The sequence below is a fragment of the Amyelois transitella genome, chromosome 2, assembly GCF_032362555.1.
Source record: "Amyelois transitella isolate CPQ chromosome 2, ilAmyTran1.1, whole genome shotgun sequence".
Taxonomy (NCBI): Eukaryota; Metazoa; Arthropoda; class Insecta; order Lepidoptera; family Pyralidae; genus Amyelois; species Amyelois transitella.
The window spans coordinates 10,207,007-10,228,038 of NC_083505.1; the positions used below are offsets into that span (position 1 = coordinate 10,207,007).

Genomic DNA, 21,032 nt, shown 5'->3' on the forward strand with positions numbered 1-21,032 from the left:
TGTCCATTATTTTTTATTAAGTTATGATTTATGTATTTATGTAGGTCATAATAATTGCGAAAAACGACACAAAATGCAGTACCTAACCCTAACGGAAAAGTAGATAAAACAGATACTCCCATCGGAAACTCACTTTGTTCTAAAGGATTTAGATACGAGTATCTCACCACTTCCTTATTGGAGAGTAAAATAACTGTTTCACCCGCATTCACCCCTTAATGCGGAAAGCGCTGTAGTTTTAGTGTCGGTGATCGAACAGTATCAGTAGGTGTGATTGAAATGCGTAGAGCTGGGGCCTTAGGTTCAAATTCAAATCCCACCTCCGCCATAGCAATCAACTTGAAAAAAATATCGGTTTGTAGAACTTTTTTGTGAACCGACACATCCGCTTACGATAGGCTATTTGACAAAGTTCTAAAAACTATCTTAGGGTATTTATTTGTTTATAAGGAGCCCTACAAAAATACTTTTCTGCCTTTATTACAGCTATTTTATTAAAAAATCGAATAAGAAAATTAAATATTCAAATATGCCGCCAAAACGCAACTTTTAGCAATATGGCGGCCATGGCGTGCAGTGACGTAAACGTGTAAATATCATACAAAGCTTGTTGGTGTTTCGAAAAGTTTTGATTTTCTCTTGTTTTATTTAACTTGTGCCACGTCATATGTGTGAAAATTATTAAAATGAGTTCCTATAAATGTTGTGCAGTGCCTCAATGCACTAATACAACAATAAAATCTCCTACGAAACTGTTTTTTTCTATGCCGATGGATTTGAATATTTGCAAGAAGTGGTTTCAGATCATGATCTAAGATCTGCGGTTACCAAAATATACTTACTTTGATGTTTTCACATTCCTCAGTTCGGCAGCATAGAAATCTGGATTGTCTTTGAAGAAGACGCCAACCATTATTGCGTCCACTTTTGGTAGGTTTCGACTGTCAGCTTTCGCGGAATTGGTTTCCATTATTAAATACCTATGTTATCTGAGTAATCCTGAGCGATCAAACACTTATAAAATCTTGAAAAATAATAGCGAACACTAAGGAACGGTACGATCCACAGTCTGTTTATGGATAATTGACGTCATAATATAAATAGCCAATCACGTTCGTTTTTAGTCACGTGATAGCTGTATAAAAAAACCTAATTTTCTGAGACGGATTTTGTTAATATAATGCAATATTTTTATCTCGCGTTATTACAAATCGCTCCAAAAAATAATATTAAGACTGATGACATAAAAGAAATGTATATGTTTAATACAGTCAAATAGCCTATTCGAAGCGATTCAATAATCTATCTTTTTCGGAAAAATGTTAAACAAGTGACATTGAAAAACAAGTTCAAGCAAACGTGCAAACTGCGATGCGAATGTTATTTTTTTAAACTGAGTCTGACATTGACAGCCAGCTGGTTTAGCTGTCTATCACTGTCAATTGTTTGAGCTTGTTGATAAACCAAAAAAATATTATGTCATCTTACTCAGATGAATTAAACAACACAACATAGGTACAGTTGATATTCAACAATTCTAAATGACATAATGAATGAGTGATAATCTTGAATGATAGTGTCTAGGGCACTTGTGATGAAGCACAGAATTATATATTTTTTATTATAACCATGTTATTATCTTGGGTAAGTATGTATGAAGCATTTGCGTTTATGATATAACTTGTTTTTTTTTCTGGAAGAGATCAACATTTAATTAAATTATGGCAGAACAGAAATATCAAGAATGTAAGTAAAATAATGTATTTCACAGGGCGCCAACTCTCATGGCCAGCTTGGTCAGGGTATAGTCAATGAACAAATAGAGAAACCAACACAGGTTGAAATAAAATCTTTGCACTGTGATGAAATTACTCAGATTGCATGCGGTGGGGGCCACACTTTACTGCTTGATGCGGAAGGGAAATTGTACTCTTGTGGGTGGAATAACAAAAGACAATTAGGGAAAGATGAAGAAACACACAGGTTTGAAAGAGTCTGGCAGCTCAGTGGCATATCATTTGTAAATATTGCATGTGGTTGGGATTTCAGCTGTGGGGTCACTGATAGTAACTTCTTGTTTGTTTGGGGATCCAACAGCAATGGCCAACTAGGATTACCCAGAGATCACTTCTCAGAATTTGTTAAACCAATAAGACTGCAAGTCAATGCAATGGATGTTTCTATGGGACTAAGGCACACAGCCATTGTAAATTCTAAAGGCGAAGTATGGGTAACAGGTTGTGGCAAACATGGTCAACTAGGTTTAGGAAATGAGAGATTGTCTTCAGATAGATTTGAGCAAGTACCCAAAGTTGGTAAAGTATCCCATATAGCATGTGGACAGAATCACACGGTGACTTGGTGTTCTGAAGAAAAAGCTTTGTATGTTTGGGGTGACAATAAACATGGGCAACTGTTGCTTAGCATTGAAAAGTATAAGAAGATTTTCACACCTCAAAAGATTGATATTGATGTTAAAAAGGAAGTAAAAAAATTGCTTAGCGGCTGGACCAATGTTCTTTTATGGTTGGAGAATGGAACTATGTATACCTGGGGTCGCAATAATTATGGTCAACTTGGAACTGAAGATGCATTTGTTGGTAAAATAATTAAGATAAATCTACCAGGTATGACTTCATTATAATATAGCTTTACTTATTGTCTAGCATTCAGTTTAAAATAATTACTTTATCTTTTTACATTGATATGTTTTATTACAGATGATAGAGAAGTCAAAGATGTTGCTCTTGGATCTGAACATACAGTGTGTATAGCCACAGACAATACTTTATGGGCATGGGGCTGGAATGAACATGCTAACACAGGGACTGGCACCTGTGACAGTGTAAACACCCCAACTTTAGTGCCTTTAGACATAGGTGCAAACAAAATATCAACAGTGTTTGCTGGGGGAGCTCAAAATTTTGTAATAGTAACTTTGAATACTGAAACTAAAACTATAAGTGACGAGACTTTTGATATCAATGATGAGGAAAGCACGGAATAAGTAATTAAAATAATAATAATGTTATGATCTTATAATAACCTGGCAAAAGTGCTTTTTATGGTACATCATCAGGGGTTGATTTGGGGAAAAGCATGTTACTACCCAAACTAACATATGAAATTTTATTCATTGATTTTAAATAGTTTATATTATGTCCAGATTGTTCAGTCAAAATTAAACAACTATGGTGCTTAATTTTATGGAGATTATTGTTGTTTTTTTAAAATAAAACTAATTTACAGTTATTAAATTTGTTTTAATATTATTCTAGGAAATAATAAACTTTATTTCCTGACATGAGTGCTATCTGTTATTATGTCATGTTTGTTGATTTACACATCCCAGTGTGAAATTAGAAACACTGCCATAATAAGTACATTGATTATTAATGAATACCTGCCTTGTCTATAATCAATACAATTTGATAGTAATACTTTAAATTCGTTTACACCGCCATCTTAATGTTACCAGATGTGTAGTGATGAAAGCTATCATCACTTGGATTTACGTTTAAATACTTCATATAATCTTATTGTTTCATACATGTTCATTATCAACTTCCCAGTATGGTTGACTTACACTTATTCAATTTATAAATATTAATCACATTGATATACAAAATGGACGAGAATTAGACCGACTGGCTTTGACACCTAAATTGGAACATTCCTTTAGGAAATTTATGATCTTCAGTTTTGTTTTCTTAATATTGGATAACCTTATAAGGTGTCACTTATTGAAGTCAAACATCACTGCAAATAAAGTAACTACTGCTCTAAAGCTACGAAGCAGTGGAATAAAATCTTCCAATGTCGTATCAAAAAGTTACTAAATATAATGAATATCTTTTTATTTTAAAAATCAATCAGTATACATTTTGGAGTAAATCTTTGTTATCATATTTTACAAATAATTAACTAAAAATTAAAAATTAGGCTATCTATGCTTCTGTAGCAATTTAGTTTCCAATTTTGGTATCAAAGTGAGATATTAATATCCACATACAAATTTTATGTATACATACAGTAAACAGTTCATTGTCTTACAAATAACAATGTCCTCTAAACACTTCCGTCAGTATGTAGGAATAACTAAATAATAAAACTAATAAATTACTTTACATATTTAGATTGCTACCTTTTGCGTTCACCTTTTTGTGTCTTTCGCTTTTCCTTTTTCTCTTCTTTAAGTTGTTTCTGTTTCTCTCTGAAAAAGAAAACAAAAGTAAACTGTATTATTGAAAATTTTCAAGTGGCTTATTTTTCTTAATTTTTATATTTTTAACATTCTAATAACTACTCAATACATAATGATGCTCAAGTTACACAACTTTCTCTAATATTATCCTTATAATGGTGTTATTTTAACTGAACTATTCTTGCTTCATTTCATAAACTTAAAATTAAAAATAAGGTTATTTCTGACAGTCTTGTCTTCATCACGCAATGAAGCAAAAATAAACACAAACATAAATACAACTCTATTCTCTATCTAAATAATAATAAAGTCAGTCACATTGCAATTTATACTATTAACAAAAGAAGAATAATCACCTGTCTTCCTTATCTTTCTCTTTTTTTCGTTGGGCTTCTTGACGAGCCTGTTCTCGGCGTTCACGTGCGGCAGCTGCTACATCTGCAGCATTTGTGTTTTTGACTAAATCAGAACTGTCCGCATCATCATCCTGTGCACTCTCTTCCTGTAAAAAAAATAATAAATAATAAAAAAAATATAAGTATAAAAAAAATTATTTATTTGTTCCAGATGGCTTGGGGACACACCAAAACCAATTTATTTGTTGAGGTTAGATTTTCAATATCTAAATTAAATGTTTCTTACCTCATTATCAGACAGCTGACTATACTGCGATAATATAGCTTCTCGAATTTTCTTCTCTTCATCTGTATATTCTCGACGAGTTGTGGTAGCAAGCGACTGAGATTCTAATAATTTTGCTAGCTGGACATCAACATCTGTAGCCGTTTTTGGGGTCTCGTCTTTAGGACGACTTTTCTCCCACTTCTCTAATATCTCATTCACATGAAAGGCGATGTCGCTATCCTGTTAAATACATAATAGCATTTGAAAAGGAAATATTTTAATGCGGTGTGGTGCAAGAGTAACCACTTGCTGAAATAGATGGTTACTTACCACGATTCCGGAAAGAATATCCTCCAGGGCATCTTTCTTATCATCAATAGAATCTTCGCTATCTAATATACCAGTTATGTAAGATCCAAATACCCCTTCGTCAGTTTTAAGAGATTTTAATTTATTATTAAGCCATGGCTCAAACTCATTCACCGCAGCCGCCATATTTTCCGAACTGACTGACTTTGACAGTGTCTCAAGTGTCTGACAGTGACATGGTCAGTGTAAAATCTTTAGTCATTTGCGATTAGCTCAATAATCGACTACATACGTCGACGTTTATTTATTTATTTATTTATTTATTCAGTTCACCAACAGTCGATACAACAATAAATACAGAGATTATACATACAATAAGGTTCGTTCTAATTGCTCGACCAGTTACAGGTAAACCCAGCATGCTATGGGGAACAATCCGTGTTTAATGTTAATTATTACTGATAAATTTAAGTAAGTATCTATCTACCTTTTTGTTAGCATAAAGTTTATTGTGGTGCAAATAGTAACAACTAAACGTTCTGTACAATCGAATATTCACACACATTCTTTTTTAAGACAGAGTGAGTACAATACAATATTCAATTCAGTCAGTCTACAACACTACTTCCCGTCAAATATAAGTCGAGCAAGTCATTCCTAAAAAAAAAATAAAGGTGAACAAGCGGTTTTCAGATTTCTTCTGGTTGTAATCAAATATATCTAAACAATGTCGGCTCGATACGATAGAGCTATTACTGTGTTTTCCCCAGATGGCCATTTATTACAAGTAGAATATGCTCAAGAAGCTGTGCGCAAAGGATCTACTGCGGTATGTATTTTTGTTTCGATGATCAAATTTTGGTGAGAATGAGTTCAATATTATTTTATCCAATAGAAATTCCCCTACAAAACTCCCTGAGGTTGTCTTTTTGCCAATTAGGTTGAAATTTATTCTAAAGAATTATTGCAACATACAAAAGCTTTTAAAAATAACCCGGCGCTCCAAAGCATGCAGTCTAACCATGAAGCAAACTGAACTGCACTTACACTATTATTTCTCAATTTTGCCTACAGGTTGGCGTCAGAGGTGCTGATGTAGTTGTTTTGGGAGTTGAAAAGAAGTCTGTTGCAAAGTTGCAAGAAGAAAGAACTGTCCGCAAGATATGCTTACTTGATGATCATGTTGTGATGGCATTTGCCGGTTTAACGGCAGATGCTCGTATCCTGATAAATAGGGCTCAAATCGAGTGTCAGTCCCATAAGTTGACAGTTGAAGACCCTGTTACTTTAGAATACATCACAAGATACATTGCCAGTCTTAAACAAAAGTACACTCAAAGTAACGGTCGTCGGCCATTTGGTATATCATGTCTAATTGGTGGCTTTGATTATGATGGTTTGCCACATTTATTCCAAACGGAACCATCAGGCATTTATTATGAATGGAAGGCAAATGCTACTGGGAGATCAGCCAAGACTGTCCGTGAATTCCTGGAGAAAAACTACACGGCTGAAGAGGTTGCTAATGAGAAGGGTGCTGTGAAGGTAAATATAGACATTATATTCAGACTTCTATGGTACAAATTTGTGTTTTTCATTAAATAATTTATGGTAGCATAAATTCCCATTTGAATATTATTCAATACAAAAAAATACATATTTTACTATAATTTCCAGCTCGCCATTCGTGCCCTCTTGGAGGTTGTCCAATCGGGACAGAAGAACCTTGAGATTGCAGTAATGAGACGTGGACAACCTATGCAAATGCTTGATGCAGATACCATCAACTCTTATGTCTCAGTCATTGAGAAGGAAAAGGAAGAAGAGGCAGAGAAGAAGAAGCAGAAGAAATAATATTGTGTTTTATTTACTTTAACATGGCATAAGAATACATTTTTTAAATAATAACACCTTTTTAATTACTAAGACCAACTTAAATCTAAGAATTAAGCAAATCTATGGTCCTTGATATTTGAGAATATAGTTCTTTTAAATCAGACCCACATTCTTGGTTAGGTTCTTTGTTGGTCATAAAATCATTAAACATTTGGTCCCATTCTCCATGGTAATGGTCAGAGTCATCATTCATCCTCTGAAAAAGTACAAAGTTTCCATAAAAGAGTATAAACAACTTTTATTAAATAAATAATAGTGACAAAGAAATACCTCAGTTGAAGTACCATCATCGTTGGGATCATTGCTCACTGAAGGAAGAACACAGTTCAAAGAGATGTGCTCATTTTCTTTCCCTGTTGCCTTTCTTACAATACCATCATGAACATCATGCTGAATGTCAAACTCTGCTAGCAATTCTACAGATTTGGTATCTATAGGCTCAGTATCCAATTCTGGCATACTCAAAAACTGAATAGGAAAGTTATCATTGTTCTGTTGACATGACTCTTCATCATTGAAGTTTACCAGATTTTCCTGAGTAGAATTCCTGTAATGCAAAAATTTCAAAGAAATCAGAATAGTAATGTACAATGACAGTATTGTACTTGAAAGTAGAGAAATTATGTATCTTATATTTAATGTGCGCAGTTTTCTATGCAATTTTAAGGCTATTAGAGATACAATATGACAATGTCACAACCATCAGGTGCAATGTCACATTCATCAGTACTTGCCACTTCTATAATCTTATATTTTTAAGTCTATGCAAAATAATGAGAATGAACATAATTTAAATAATTATTATTTACTAGCTGTGCCCGCAACTTCGTCCGCGTGGAATAGTTGTTTTACATCTTCCACTATTTCTTTGCTTCTTATAGTTTCAGTGTGATCTTATATAGCCTAAAGCCTTCCTCGATAAATGTTTTATTCAACGCAAAAAGAATTTTTCAATTCGAACCAGTAGTTCCTGAGATTAGTGCGTTCAAACAAACAAACTCTTCAGCTTTATAATATTAGTATAGATTGCCTGCAATGTACTTACTCATAACTTTCATTGTTCAGCATGGTGTTTTTAAAGTCTTGAGAATCTCCATTGGCTGTACATAGGAAAAGGATGGAAAATGATGTATTAAGAAAATGTAAGGAAATGAACATAAAAATGGAATAAGGGAAAAGAAACCTGTTGGTGGGATAGGTTTTTCGGGATCTTTATTAAAATTGTTAGAGGTGCCAAACCAATCAAATTCAGCCTCTTCATCATCACAAAAATCATCTTGTCCATCTGTAAGAATAATCCATAATATTGTTAATTAAGTGTATTGAAGAGTATTCTAGATGACCTATGTAATCACATCATTTCTTATAGGGAAGACAGAGCCTATAGTCTAAAAATCATCATCTAGATTCTCAATTCCATCATTAAGCCATCAGCGTAATGATGGAATTGAGAATCTAGACATCAAACTTGATGCCCTTCATGGAGTGCAACTTTAAGTACCATACATGACATGAAAGGGCCTAAAGGTATGATGTGAATGGAATACCTTCAGACTCAAGATTACAAAGATGTTTTGAAGAGCTTTGCATGAACAAGTCTTGAGTAGCTTTTTTCAGGGCTTCATGGAAAGCTCGACGAGCTTTTTGCAGAGGTGTCAAGTACAGCATTTGATCAGGACTACCCTAAAATATAAGTTAATTTTAAAATATTGCCATTACTAACATATGAGGTAATAACAACAATCATTTTAAAGATTTACCTTTGATTTATATGTCTTTCTAATAGCTAATGCTTTTCTAGTTATTTTATTTAACATTTCTGGTCTTCCGTATTGAAAATAATCATGCACATATTCATGCATGTAGGGATTACTAGAGTTACAAAGAGGGTCTTGTAAGTGGGAGGTGACTTTTCGAAACCCATATAAATTCAACTGTCTGACAAAACTAGATATATTAGTAGTTTTGAATATTGAATGGTCGCATTGCAAATAATAATGGAGGATTCGATAATTCAACAGTATTGTGCGTCCTGTGCCGCCCCACAAAATAGCTTCTGTGTTCATGTTGAGCAAATACCATAATTTTTGCGGAAAACGCATCTGAAAAATAGCGTTTTTATCGTCCTGCATTGTTCTTAATGCGATGCTTAGTCCTTAAAGATTATTGATAATTAATATTTAATTAAAAAAAGCTTTTTCTCGCGAATTATGAACTTCTTCAAAAGTTCAAAAATTGCGCTGATCTGACTGACTGACGTTTACTGATGTGCGACTGTGCGTGACTGACGTGACATTCAGTGTTGCTAACGACATTTGATAAAAGCGCTCATAGATAAAACCTAATAAAAGCGCTAGATAGGACCTGTGGAAGGACTGTGTTGCCTCGAATTTGGTGTACTTTAAATAAATGTTTTATACAGAAACGCAAGAACGTAAGATATGAACAAGAGCTATATGTGGATTGAATTGAAGGGTCGGCTCGGCGATGTTCTCAGGAGCGGCGACTTGCGCGCGCAGACATTGTCCTTTTTTTAATTTAAACGATTCGCAAATTTAGCATATCTATGTTCTTACTCTTCTCTATATCTGTACCAAATTTCATCAAAATCAGTTCAGTGGTTGATGCGTGACAGCATAACAGACTCAGAAAGTAACTCTGTCTACTTTCGTATTTATAAATATTATTCGTAGGTATTGGCTCCCGGCACCAATACAAAAATAATAGGACCACCTTATCATTTTCCCATGTATGTCGTAAAGGCGACTAAGAAATAGACTTACAAACTTGGGATTGTTTTTTAGGCGATGGGCTAGTAACCTGTCACTATTTGAATCTCAATTATATCATTAAGCCAAATAGCTGAACGTGGCTCAGTCTTTTCATGACTGTTGGCTCTGTCTACCCCGCAAGGGATATATACCATTATGTATGTATGTAGGTATTGTTAATAAAAAACTTCGAAAGAATAGAAAGGTAGCTTCAAAAGCACCTTATCTTTTTAAATCTGTAGTAGGCGTAGGTATGTAGATATAGAAAAATTTGTACATATAGGTGGGAACCCACCTAACCTAACCTAGGGATAGCGTTTATATCCAAGAAAAATCGATTCGAATCGTAAGTGGATGTATCAATTCACAAAAAAATCGCGGTCTAAAATATCGATTTTTTTCAAGTTTACATTTATAATTGTAAATATAAATCCATCTTATAAAAAACAAGACATATATATATATATAATATATATGTCATTTATACATATATATATATATATATATATATATATATATATATATATATATAATGTCTGATCTCTCATCAGTTTTTTAGTTCAGGGAATTCTACAATAACAATCATTTTATTACAATAACAAAGTCAGATCAGCTTTCATACCTGATGTGACTTTGTTATAGAAGACATTTATTTTCAAAATGATTTATTACATGATGAAGTAAAATCTCCTAATGCTTCATATCCAAGCTTTAAAAAAAACGAATGGAATGACGGTATTCGAGGGAGAAGCATGGATTCGCTGAATCGATTAAGTACATACTGCGTATCAATTTTAAAAATTTCGATTTTTGGATTAATCGATCTCATTTTGCCATTCCTAACCTAACTTACGTATATAGTTTATTTATTATTTACAAACAATGGTACGCTAAACGTACTAGTTAAAATTTGTTAAAAATTTTTGATACATAGGTACCTGTTGTTGGTATTTGTTTTATAATTTTTTATCAATGATTTTTTATTTTATATACTTATAGATGGAGCGGAGAAAAGCAAGCCCAGAGCAATTAAATATGCTTTTACATTTTTTGGAACAGGACAAAGAACTAGCCATTGGTAAATTTACAGGTTTAGAGGGAAAAATTCGGCAAACCAATGCTTGGATAAAAATAACGGAAACATTAAATGCAAATTCAGGGTTTGGATCAGGCGCTATTAAAACTCCAGATAAATGGCAACAGGTATCTGATGTTACCGAACCCGTCTATTTAACCAACACTAGTTAAATGTTGAATAGCAAAATCACAGAAATAAAAAAAAAATTGTTAAATGGCCGTAAACGAATTCTAACCTTGTTTATTCAACCGCCATATACCTACACTCTTAACAAGTTTCTTAATAAAGTGCATAAATGAATACTTCATTTAATTTCAGACATGGAGAGACTGGAAATCAAATGTGAAGAAAAAAGCATTTAAAATTCGCAAGAACAGGTTCACACCTGGCTCCAATGCTAATATTCAACTGACAGAGGCAGAAGAGAAGATTCTAAGTCTGATATGTTCCAATACTTCAGTCTTTGGCATCACCGGAGTATCGGAGACTTCAGCAGTTTCATCTAATTCAGTGGTAAAAAATTAATTTTATAAAGTAAATCTATTATATTAAAAAAAATCATATGTCATATGTATAATATAATATGCCGAGTGGTTCCCGGCACCAATACAAAAAAGAATAGGACCACTCCATCTCTTTCCCATGGATGTCGTAAGAGGCGACTAAGGGATAGGCAACTTGGGATTCTTTTTTAGGCGATGGGTTAGCAACCTGTCACTATTTGAATCTCAATTCTATCATTAAGCCGAATAGCTGAACGTGGCCATTCAGTCTTTTCAAGACTGTTGGCTCTGTCTACCCCGCAAGGGATATAGACGTGACCATATGTATGTATGTATGTAAATCTATTATATTAAAAAAAATCATATGTATAATTTATAATATAGGTAACATAGTCAACTTTTCTTTGCAGGTGACGGAAGATCAGAGTAATATAATCACTGAAGACTTATGTAATCCTGATCCATCCACAAGTACAATGGTATTTATATTTTTAAGATCAAGACATGGATAGCTGTATCGTATATGTACCGGCACTTTAGAATAGAACTAATCCATATCTTTCCCATGGATTTCGTAAAAGGCGGCTAAGGGATAGGCTAGCAACCAGCACTATTAAAACTCAAAGCCATACAGCTGAATGTGGCCATTCAATCTGTCTACCCTGCAAGGGATGTAGACGTGACTATATGTACCTATGTATGTTTATGTAGGATTCAAAGCTTTTTTAAATTATAAGTAAGGTATCACTAAGGTACATGTAATACTGTATTCCCTTGTTTTATTGAGAAGGCAAAGGCCAAGTCTTTAACAAAGTATATTACAGGAAAAGTTGCTGAAGTCCTATGCAGTGCACCATTGACTGAACTGAATCTATATTTCTTTTTTATAGAAATGGTCTATGGACCCAACACAATACACCCAAGCTGACATTGGTATTAGTTTAGACAATGGCTTGGGGACTGAATCTGATATTGGTATGGAATCCAAGGAAGTAACTTCAGCACCTTTGCCAGGAAAGCCATTGTGGAAAAGAGGAAGACCAGTCAGTGAGTCAGTTTTTATTTTTCGAATAGTAATATGAAAAAACTTGCTTTAGAACCCCATATTCATATCCATACATATAACCTATAAGATTAACAGAAGCTTGGTATACAAAAATTTCTCCCCCAACCTCTCTAAGGGGGAATAAAAGGGGTCACCTTTTTTAGTGAACATTTTACAGTGCACCAACGGCAAAAAATATATCTATATCTAATAGCAAGTTATATCTATGAAACACAACTGTGTAGGAAAGCAAAAATCTTCACTATATAATATATTTTTTATTTCTAATTTTGCCAGGACATGTTCATGATAGGCTTCTAAATTTAGAAGAAGAAAGAATAAGAATTGAAAAGCAGAAGCTACTAGAGAAGAAGAGAAGTAATAATATAAGGTTTAAGATTGAAAAAGACAGATTGGATATAGAAAAACAGAGAAATTTGTTACTAGAAAAGTAAGTATTTTCTTATGGAATAAAATTAAACTCTATGATGTCATACCACTAAGGTGATCACAGACCTGGTACATATTTTTTAACTGCGTTTGGAAACTGTGGTGCATGTGAGAGGGAAAGGGCCATACAGCTTAATATAAATAGGTACATTGTGGCAGGGCCCACTCTGCATATTGACGCCCTGCATATACCTTATATGTTAGGAATAAACAGACATACATGCATCAGTAGTGTTGAACATTGATTAAATCTTTAATAGGTACCACTTCCTTCTATACAAGAGTGTAAATTAATTATCCTTAATTTCTTTTTTAGGTTGTTGGTCGCTGTTGAAGCAGTAGCCAATAGAAAATAATATCTGGCTTTACTTTTATCAGTACAGATATTACAAGCCATATTATATTACAAGCCATATTATTTTTAGAAAACAATGTGATAAATACATACAAGAAATCACGCCTCTTTCCCGGAGGGGTAGGCAGAGACTACCTCTTTACACTTGCCATGATCTCTGCATACTTCCTTCACTTCATCCACATTTATAACTCTCTTCATGCAAGTTCGGCGGTTTCGGGTACTCTTGACCTGACCCCTTAATTGACGTCCTTAATTTGATCAAGATACGTTCGTCTAGTTCTTCCCACTCCAACCTTTCCCTCTACACTGTCCTTGTATATCTGCTTAGTTAACCTGCTTTCATTCATTCTCTCCACATGACCAAACCATCTTAACATACCCTTTTCTATTCCTGTAACTACATCTTCTTTCACATCACAACATTCCCTTATCACGCTGTTCCTTATCCGGTCACTCAATTTCACACCTATCATACTCCTTAACGCTCTCATTTTCACTGCATTTATTCTGCTTTCGTGCTTCTCTTGCCATACCCAACTTTAACTCCCATACATTAATGTCGGGACCAACACGCCCCTATGCACAGCCCGTCGAGCCTTTTTGGATAGTTTCTGACTGCTCATAAAGGCATGCAAAGCTCCATTCACCATGTTCCCTGCGTTCACTCTCCTTTATATCACTATAATATCACTATCACACTTGCCATATGATGTAAACTTTGATCCTAGATGTACAAACTCTTCCACTTGCTCAACTTTTTCTCCTCCAATCAAAATATTATGCTGTCATTTATTTGCCATTTCAAAAACCAGTGTTTTAGTTTTACTTTTTTCATTCTTTTTTCTTTCAAAGCTTCATGTATACAGTTTACCATCTCCTGTAACTCTTCCGCTGATGACGCCAGTAACCTGATCGTCGGCAAAGAGCAAACATTTGTCGACGATGGTTAGCAGGATAATTTCTGCAGTCCAGCTGTGACCCTTTTCCTTTGTAAAGTGGCACGGTAACAGCCTTACACCAATCTTTTAGTACTCTGCCGCTTCTCCAACTCAAATTGAAAAGGCAGTACAACTGACTAGTTACTACGCCTTTTCCTGCTTTTAGCATCTCGACCGACACTATCATACCCAGCAGCCTTACCCGCTTTCTTACCCTTAAGTGCATGCTTTCATACTCTTAAGTGAATATGATAATAAGAAGTATTTTATACCTACCTTAAAAAAAAGTTTTAAAAATATTAAATAAAAGTCTTTCTATTTTCCTACCTTACTACCTTTCTTTTTATTGTTATAAATTGCACACATTTTTGAGAGCTGCTTGCTTGTGTTAAATGAATTTTGGCAAATATTGGTTTGGATCCTGCTGCTGCGAGTATACATTCGATTCAATGCTAACCCATGCTATTATGAGATTATTCCTTGTGACGAAAATATTATTTAAACGCTATCTAGATTTACGTAGATTGAACGATTTAGTCGCTGCAGTTTATTAAATAAGTAGACTCAGATAGGCGCGGTCCATAATGAAAATTCAACTGAGACAAACGCAGAAATAATGTATTCAATAAATACATACATACATATAATCACGTCTATATCCCTTACGGGGTAGACAGAGCCAACAGTCTTGAAAAGACTGATAGGCCACGTTCAGCTGTTTGGCTTTATGATGTAATTGAGATTCAAATAGTGACAGGTTGCTAGCCCATCGCCTCAAAGAGGAATCCCAAGTTTATAAGCCTATCCCTTAGTCGCCTTTTACGACATCCATGGGAACGAGATGGAATGGTCCTTTTCTTTTTTTATTGGTGACGGGAACCACTTCATTCAATAAATATTTTGTCAATAAAGGCTTGCCCGTAAAACTAAATGGCAGAATAATTGTAATTACTTTTGCTAAAAAATATTTTATGTCAATGCAAGTCAAAATTGATCTTGTCAATTTACTGTCAGTACGGCTCAATATTATTGTTATTGTTTTGATTATACGTTACGTGTGCGAGCGACGGCCGATGAGCATGAAAAACGCGGAGAATTATATTTAATTTACCTATTATTTTAATATTTCACCAAGTGCGGTTTTACAAAATGGAGAATGTACAATCGAATCGTGAACTTATATGCGTGAAATTTCCCGGAATAGTAAAAAATGATGAGAGGGCAATTCAATGTTTAGGTGGAATCAGAGAAATTTCTCAGGTAACAAGTGTGCATTTTTATTATTTATTTAATGTGTGTTTATTCAAGCAATTCGAATCGAACGAAATTCTGTTTAGGGTGACATGCATGTAATTTTAATTGTTTCACGTGTTAATAATGGTGTTAAAATCGGGTATGCTGCGAGTGCTGCGTTCAATCTCATGCAACTCGATAAATAATAAGTTGAATTTATAACGTTAATGGTAATCGGATGATGAATTCTCTAATGCCAGCCATGTTTTCATTTCATTTTTTTTAGGTTTACTCTGAAAGTTCAAAAAGGCGTCTGGGGTTATCATTTCAACCAGAGAATCCGTACATGAAAAAATTGTATGGCGATGCTTGTAAATCAGCAGGCCTTCTTTTAAGAGTTAGAGTGAAGAAAACCAAAGTAAACAATGAGGTGAAGAGAGAAGTGCTGTCCACATCTGTTGTGGGTCGTGTGAAACTGATGTACCAGTTTAACTGTAAGTTTTGTCATGAAAACACAATACTAGAGTATCAAATACTCATTTCGCGTGCGTAAACAAGTACAAACAGGTTCATGGCGATTGAAAGGCTGGCTCACGTTGATACACCCCTCACTCTGCGTCTTTCAACTACAAGTTGCTTAATCATTAGCAAACAAATAATTCACGGTGCATGTCATAGTAATTGAAAAGTTTTATAGGTATAACAAAAAATTTTCTTCACAGTCTTCATTTTAAAAACAAAGCACAAAGAAGAAGTATAATGTTAATATGAAACAAAGAAGTAACAGAAACAAACAAGTTGAAGAACATTCACCTTTCTCACAAAATAACAAAATTGTCTAATAATCATATTCCATCTATTCACATAAATATCACAATCAGGTTGATGATTTAATAATAATAACCAAACTGAATATACTTAATAGATAAAGATCGGAGAATAACAAATGCACCTATAATGTCTATTGTTGACTTCCTTTTGGTCATACACCCTAGTTGAAACCTCCTCAGATCATGCTCTAGGTTGAGAGGTCATAATACATGCATACATATCATCACGTCCATATCCCTTGTGGGGTAGACAGAGCCAACAGTCTTAAAAAGACTGATATGCCACATTTAGCTGTTTGGCTTAATGATAGAACTGAGATTCAAATAGTGACAGGTTGCTAGTCTATCGCCTAAAAGAATAATCCCAAGTTTAAAAGCCTATCCCTTACTCGACTTTTACAACATACATGGGAAAGAGATGGGGTGGTCCTGTTCTTTCTTTTCTAATGGTACTGGAAACCACACGGCAGGTCATAATCAGGATATAAACATCAGAATGATAACATAATCTGGTCTTGTTTAAAATAACTATATCTAAAATCATGTAACAAACGTTAAAAGTGAAATAATTTTAAAAAGTACTGGAATGCTAAAATTTGCATCTGCAAAATTGCATAAATAAAATCACACCTCTTTCCTGGACAAGGACATCTTTTCACTTGCCTATATTATTTTATTATCTATATTATCTTTCCACTTGTCACAATACTTGATAACTCTCGTCATTTGAGCTTTGGCCATATATAAGCTAACTATAGTTTTTATTTCTTTACAGCAATGTGTGACTTTCAAATGATTCCTGTACAAAATAGAGGAGAATCAAGCAGAGAATGCATGATAGAGAATCTTTTGCCATCAGGATTGGAACCTCTTAGTTTTCTACAGTAAGCATTTGTTTATAAAATTTGTCTAAAGTCCATTTGCTTAGTAGTTACATATTATAAATACATTTCTACAATAAGTTTTGGGTGTTGTCGAATAAAATTTCAATGAATATTTCATTTAGATTCATTGAAATTTACCTTCATTAAGCTTTACCTAAAAGAACCTATCAAATAAACTACAGGTAATGACAGAAAAATATACCAGCAAGTGCAGCAACCTGTTTGGTGGCTTAACATTCAATTGCTTATTAAATTCAGGGATACATCGAATACAGGCTGCTTTATTTTGGTAAGAATTAAAATATAGACACAGACCTTCATAAATAAATAAATAAAAGGAACTTTATTTTTTCTTCACAACAATACAATTGGTGTCTTAACTATACCATAACTAATATACATAAGTCTGTTGTGGAGAACTGGTGCCTGAACTAGGTATCCGAAGGAACCTGTCATACAGGACACCAGGCCTCCCCTCAGAGAGAGTACATGAATATTATGAATAAGTACACACTGATACTAATAATCTGAATTAAATTTACCTTTTAGTAGATAACATAATAACTCAATAATAATAGGTCATGTATTGACCTTCATGTCGCTAAGATATTCAATAATGCAGTTATATAACAAAAAAATAACTTCATGACAATTTTTTTGCAGTGAACCAGCACTACCTTTCATTCTCCCACCGAATTTTACTCGTTCAGACAAACCAATGCCTTACCTCTATACATTTAAGAAATATCCAGAGCGAAAAGCTGCATTGGAGGCAGATGATCTTCACCAAAAACTTCGCGGTGATCGTGGATTGCCAGGCAGGCTGTTTGTGTTTAATCTGGTGGATGAACTGGCGACAGAGCCGCACCAATTTTATATTAAACAGAAAGAGGAGCGACAGAGAGTTTATCCCCTTTTGGAGAAAGAGTCTGCCTTGGTTGCCAAGGTAGGTTAATGTGAAAACATACTGTGATTAATTATACAAACTATACTTATGAGGACAAAGCTAACATTCTCCAAAGAATCATTCATTCCAAATCATCTTTATATCTAAATATATTATGTATCAACAAAATAAAAAATATATTCATATAGCTGAATGTAGGTGCTGCTGATGTGGATCTATAAAGATTTATTGTTTTGCTCTAATTGCCCATCGTCTTGTCGCACAATTGGTTTGCAATGAAAATGAAAAAGCAAATATGCTAATGAAGTAAGCCACTTTTGCATTGAAAAAAGAAGTTTTATGATAGCATTGATTAATTTCACAGTTGTTTATGAAATACTTAATTTAAAATTATTTTAAAGAGGAATATATTATGTTTATTATTTTAAATGGTGTCCTTACAAAAAATCATAGCAAAATCCCTTTTACAGTTTTTTCAGGACAGGCCAATTTGTACAAACAATCTGTTGAGATACGAAACAAAACTGCGTATGCAGTCGCTAAAGGTGATATTGCCATGTTTAGCAATCCAGATGAAGGATGGCCCTTGGAAGATGTGTTGGGTAAGGTACGGTTACGACCCGCGGAAAGATCCGGCCTCTCGGATATACCAAGTAGTGGATTTTAGGCTGCGGACCACAAGTAAGTTTAAAAAGTAGTTTTTATATTATATTATCCATGTCAAGATCGTTAACTGGCGAGCTTGCTTGGAGAGAGTTATGAATGTAGATGAAGCGAAAGAAGTATGCAGGTGGATATAATGGGAATGGAAAGATCTAGTCTCTGTCTACCCCTCCGGTATGTCAAGGTACTCATTTTCGTCTTATTGGTATTTTGCCCTGTTGCATATTTTTTATCTGTGGAAGAGACCATGATCACAGATGCAAAGTGTAAAAATCACAGACTTCATGATTTTTATGAGTTTTTACATCTTTATGTGTATTTTATAAAGGCATGCTTAAACTCAAACAGAGTTAATTTGGCTTTTTATAAAAATAAAATGCAGTTGCCTAGACTCATGAGACTCATATCATCATCCTGTACATTTCTTTCTATTATTTTTGCGTGTTTACATAATTATGAATCCCCTAATCCCCTGCGTTAGTCCCGTTGGCATCTGGAGAAAAGCCCAGGTTTGTTCTTTCGACCATGATTTTGGATTGGGAAAGCCAGGTTTTAAGACAAAGCGAATCTGTGTTCCGCAATCATTGCATTATTGGATCACGGTAAAAACTGCACTATACGAATGTGCCTCTTGCAAAAGTTCTTTTTTAACATCATGTGAAATATTTCAGCGAGTCTCCACACGTTGGTGCAGACTCGGGACAAAACAATTCACAAGCTAAAGAAGACGGACAGAGTGCGAGGTACAAAGAGGCGTCTCAATCTTGATGAATCTGCCACCGAAGAGGTCGTGCCTGAAGGCGCCGTGTATTTCCGTCCAGGGATGGTGCCGAGCCAGCGGCAAATATATTACCAAGTAAATAAACTTTTGTGATAGTTTCTATAGGATAGAGAGAAAGTTATGAGCATTAGGTTCATCTTTTGTAGCGTTGAGGCTCGATGAAGTGTTAAATAAATAAATCAATCTTTCTGCATATATAAGCATTAACAGGGCTCGTTGTATATCAAGTTTACGCTATACTATCACTTTCAGATACGAATGGGAAAGTGTTTGCCAAGAAATACATAAAAAATAATCTGCGTAGCCCCATTACGCGAATGTATCAGAAAATCATTGTTGATATAATCGTAGAGTAGCAGCATATACCTACACAACGTATACATTACATAATATCACGTCCTTATCTCTTACAGAGTAGACAGAACCGACAGTCTAGAAAAGAAATAACTTATTGTCAAAAAATGTTAACCTTTCAGTATTGTGACATCGACTTACCCGAGGTGCAAGAGCTGATGGCTGTGAACCCTCCCCCCGGGTACCTTTGTCACCCTAAACGCGGATGGCTGCCCCCCAATACCGACGAGTTGGTCCGGGATCACCTCTACAAGTATGTCCAAGAGGCTTTGAAGTCTTCTTACAACGCGGAATTGAAGATAGAGGTTCGTATTTATCTTTCATGTGTGATTACCCAGCGGTAAAGTCAAGGGTTCGCTAAGGTACGCTCAGAACCTATTTGTGTACGTATTTATTATAGAATAGGACCACTCCATATCTTTCCCATTGAGGTCGTTAAATGCTACTAAGGGAATGGCAAGTAAACTAGGGATTCTTGTAGATCATCGAGCTAGCAACCTGTCACTATTTGAATCTCAATTCCATCATTTAGCCACACAGTTGAACCTTTCAGTCTTCGCGAAACTGTTGGCTCTGAATACCCCCTTAAGGGAAAAAAGACGTGATATTAATATATGTACGTGACATTTAATGATTGTGTGTTATTGCAATACATTTTTGAATCGTATGTATTGGTAAAATGACGTATAAAAATGAGCGACTTTCTCTTAGATTTTGGTCTCATCTGTGAATCTTACAGATTTTTTTTTATTTTTTTTTAAATATTATCTTATTTTCTTAACAGCAAGCCAGCAGTGATGATGAGAATTATGAAGATGATGCCAGTACGTCGGCAGCAGCCGAGGCCGAGGAAGCGGAAAATAGTGAAAAAAACAACATTGTACCTAATATTTCTAATAAGAAGAAATGATAATCGTTTAAGAAGATACATATATGCGTATCTGTTGTTGTTATTTTTACAATAAATTTTAAAACAAGCACCGTTTATTATTTGTCATCCTCACAACTCGTGACGTGATGAAGTACCACAATGTTGACGAAAATGTTAAAATGGACAAAATAAATACGTACTTAAGAGTAAAATCATATACTTGTACAAACAATACATGCAGGATATTAGGTACCTTGAGCAAATATTGTCGAGTCATAGTCAAAGGAAAATTCTAGAATATTTTTTTAGTTACATTATTCTCTCGGTTTTTGT

The 21,032-nt window shown here is 34.5% G+C and overlaps 5 protein-coding genes across 7 annotated transcripts; 3 read left to right on the forward strand and 2 right to left on the reverse strand.

The window, feature by feature from the left end:
• The first annotated feature begins 1,568 nt into the window (after nucleotides 1-1,568).
• Nucleotides 1,569-13,285, forward strand: LOC106143663 (uncharacterized). 3 transcript variants are annotated; one of them, XM_060950711.1, is made up of 8 exons: nucleotides 1,569-1,644; nucleotides 4,772-4,810; nucleotides 10,804-11,007; nucleotides 11,201-11,395; nucleotides 11,796-11,864; nucleotides 12,276-12,432; nucleotides 12,728-12,881; nucleotides 13,197-13,285. In XM_060950711.1, the coding sequence occupies exons 1-8, from the start codon at nucleotides 1,630-1,632 to the stop codon at nucleotides 13,234-13,236; spliced, it is 873 nt and encodes a 290-aa protein (XP_060806694.1). In that variant the 5' UTR covers nucleotides 1,569-1,629; the 3' UTR covers nucleotides 13,237-13,285. The 3 variants fall into 3 exon arrangements, with proteins under 3 accessions (XP_060806694.1, XP_013182917.2, XP_013201251.2); XM_013345797.2 differs by lacking the exons at nucleotides 1,569-1,644; nucleotides 4,772-4,810 and adding an exon at nucleotides 10,616-10,689; XM_013327463.2 differs by lacking the exons at nucleotides 4,772-4,810; nucleotides 10,804-11,007; nucleotides 11,201-11,395; ... (2 more) ...; nucleotides 12,728-12,881; nucleotides 13,197-13,285 and adding exons at nucleotides 1,772-2,627; nucleotides 2,721-3,817.
• On the reverse strand, nucleotides 3,249-5,350 carry LOC106129033 (coiled-coil domain-containing protein 43). The gene is made up of 4 exons (XM_013327465.2): nucleotides 5,159-5,350; nucleotides 4,847-5,068; nucleotides 4,561-4,706; nucleotides 3,249-4,213 (listed from the first exon to the last, which is right to left on the reverse strand). The coding sequence occupies exons 1-4, from the start codon at nucleotides 5,321-5,323 to the stop codon at nucleotides 4,141-4,143; spliced, it is 606 nt and encodes a 201-aa protein (XP_013182919.1). The 5' UTR covers nucleotides 5,324-5,350; the 3' UTR covers nucleotides 3,249-4,140.
• Nucleotides 5,733-7,045, forward strand: LOC106129031 (proteasome subunit alpha type-7-1). Its single transcript, XM_013327464.2, has 3 exons — nucleotides 5,733-5,966; nucleotides 6,212-6,682; nucleotides 6,815-7,045. Exons 1-3 carry the CDS (start codon nucleotides 5,865-5,867, stop codon nucleotides 6,989-6,991), a joined length of 750 nt encoding a protein of 249 aa, XP_013182918.2. The 5' UTR covers nucleotides 5,733-5,864; the 3' UTR covers nucleotides 6,992-7,045.
• On the reverse strand, nucleotides 7,039-9,260 carry LOC106143593 (uncharacterized). Its single transcript, XM_013345722.2, has 6 exons — nucleotides 8,794-9,260; nucleotides 8,581-8,716; nucleotides 8,217-8,318; nucleotides 8,079-8,133; nucleotides 7,304-7,580; nucleotides 7,039-7,229 (listed from the first exon to the last, which is right to left on the reverse strand). The coding sequence occupies exons 1-6, from the start codon at nucleotides 9,163-9,165 to the stop codon at nucleotides 7,077-7,079; spliced, it is 1,095 nt and encodes a 364-aa protein (XP_013201176.2). The 5' UTR covers nucleotides 9,166-9,260; the 3' UTR covers nucleotides 7,039-7,076.
• A 126-nt stretch (nucleotides 13,286-13,411) lies between the features above and the next one.
• Nucleotides 13,412-20,798, forward strand: LOC106143659 (general transcription factor 3C polypeptide 5). The gene is made up of 8 exons (XM_013345792.2): nucleotides 13,412-15,436; nucleotides 15,696-15,903; nucleotides 17,015-17,123; nucleotides 17,787-18,069; nucleotides 18,501-18,711; nucleotides 19,365-19,549; nucleotides 19,951-20,133; nucleotides 20,613-20,798. The coding sequence occupies exons 1-8, from the start codon at nucleotides 15,326-15,328 to the stop codon at nucleotides 20,736-20,738; spliced, it is 1,416 nt and encodes a 471-aa protein (XP_013201246.2). The 5' UTR covers nucleotides 13,412-15,325; the 3' UTR covers nucleotides 20,739-20,798.
• The last annotated feature ends 234 nt before the right edge of the window (nucleotides 20,799-21,032 follow it).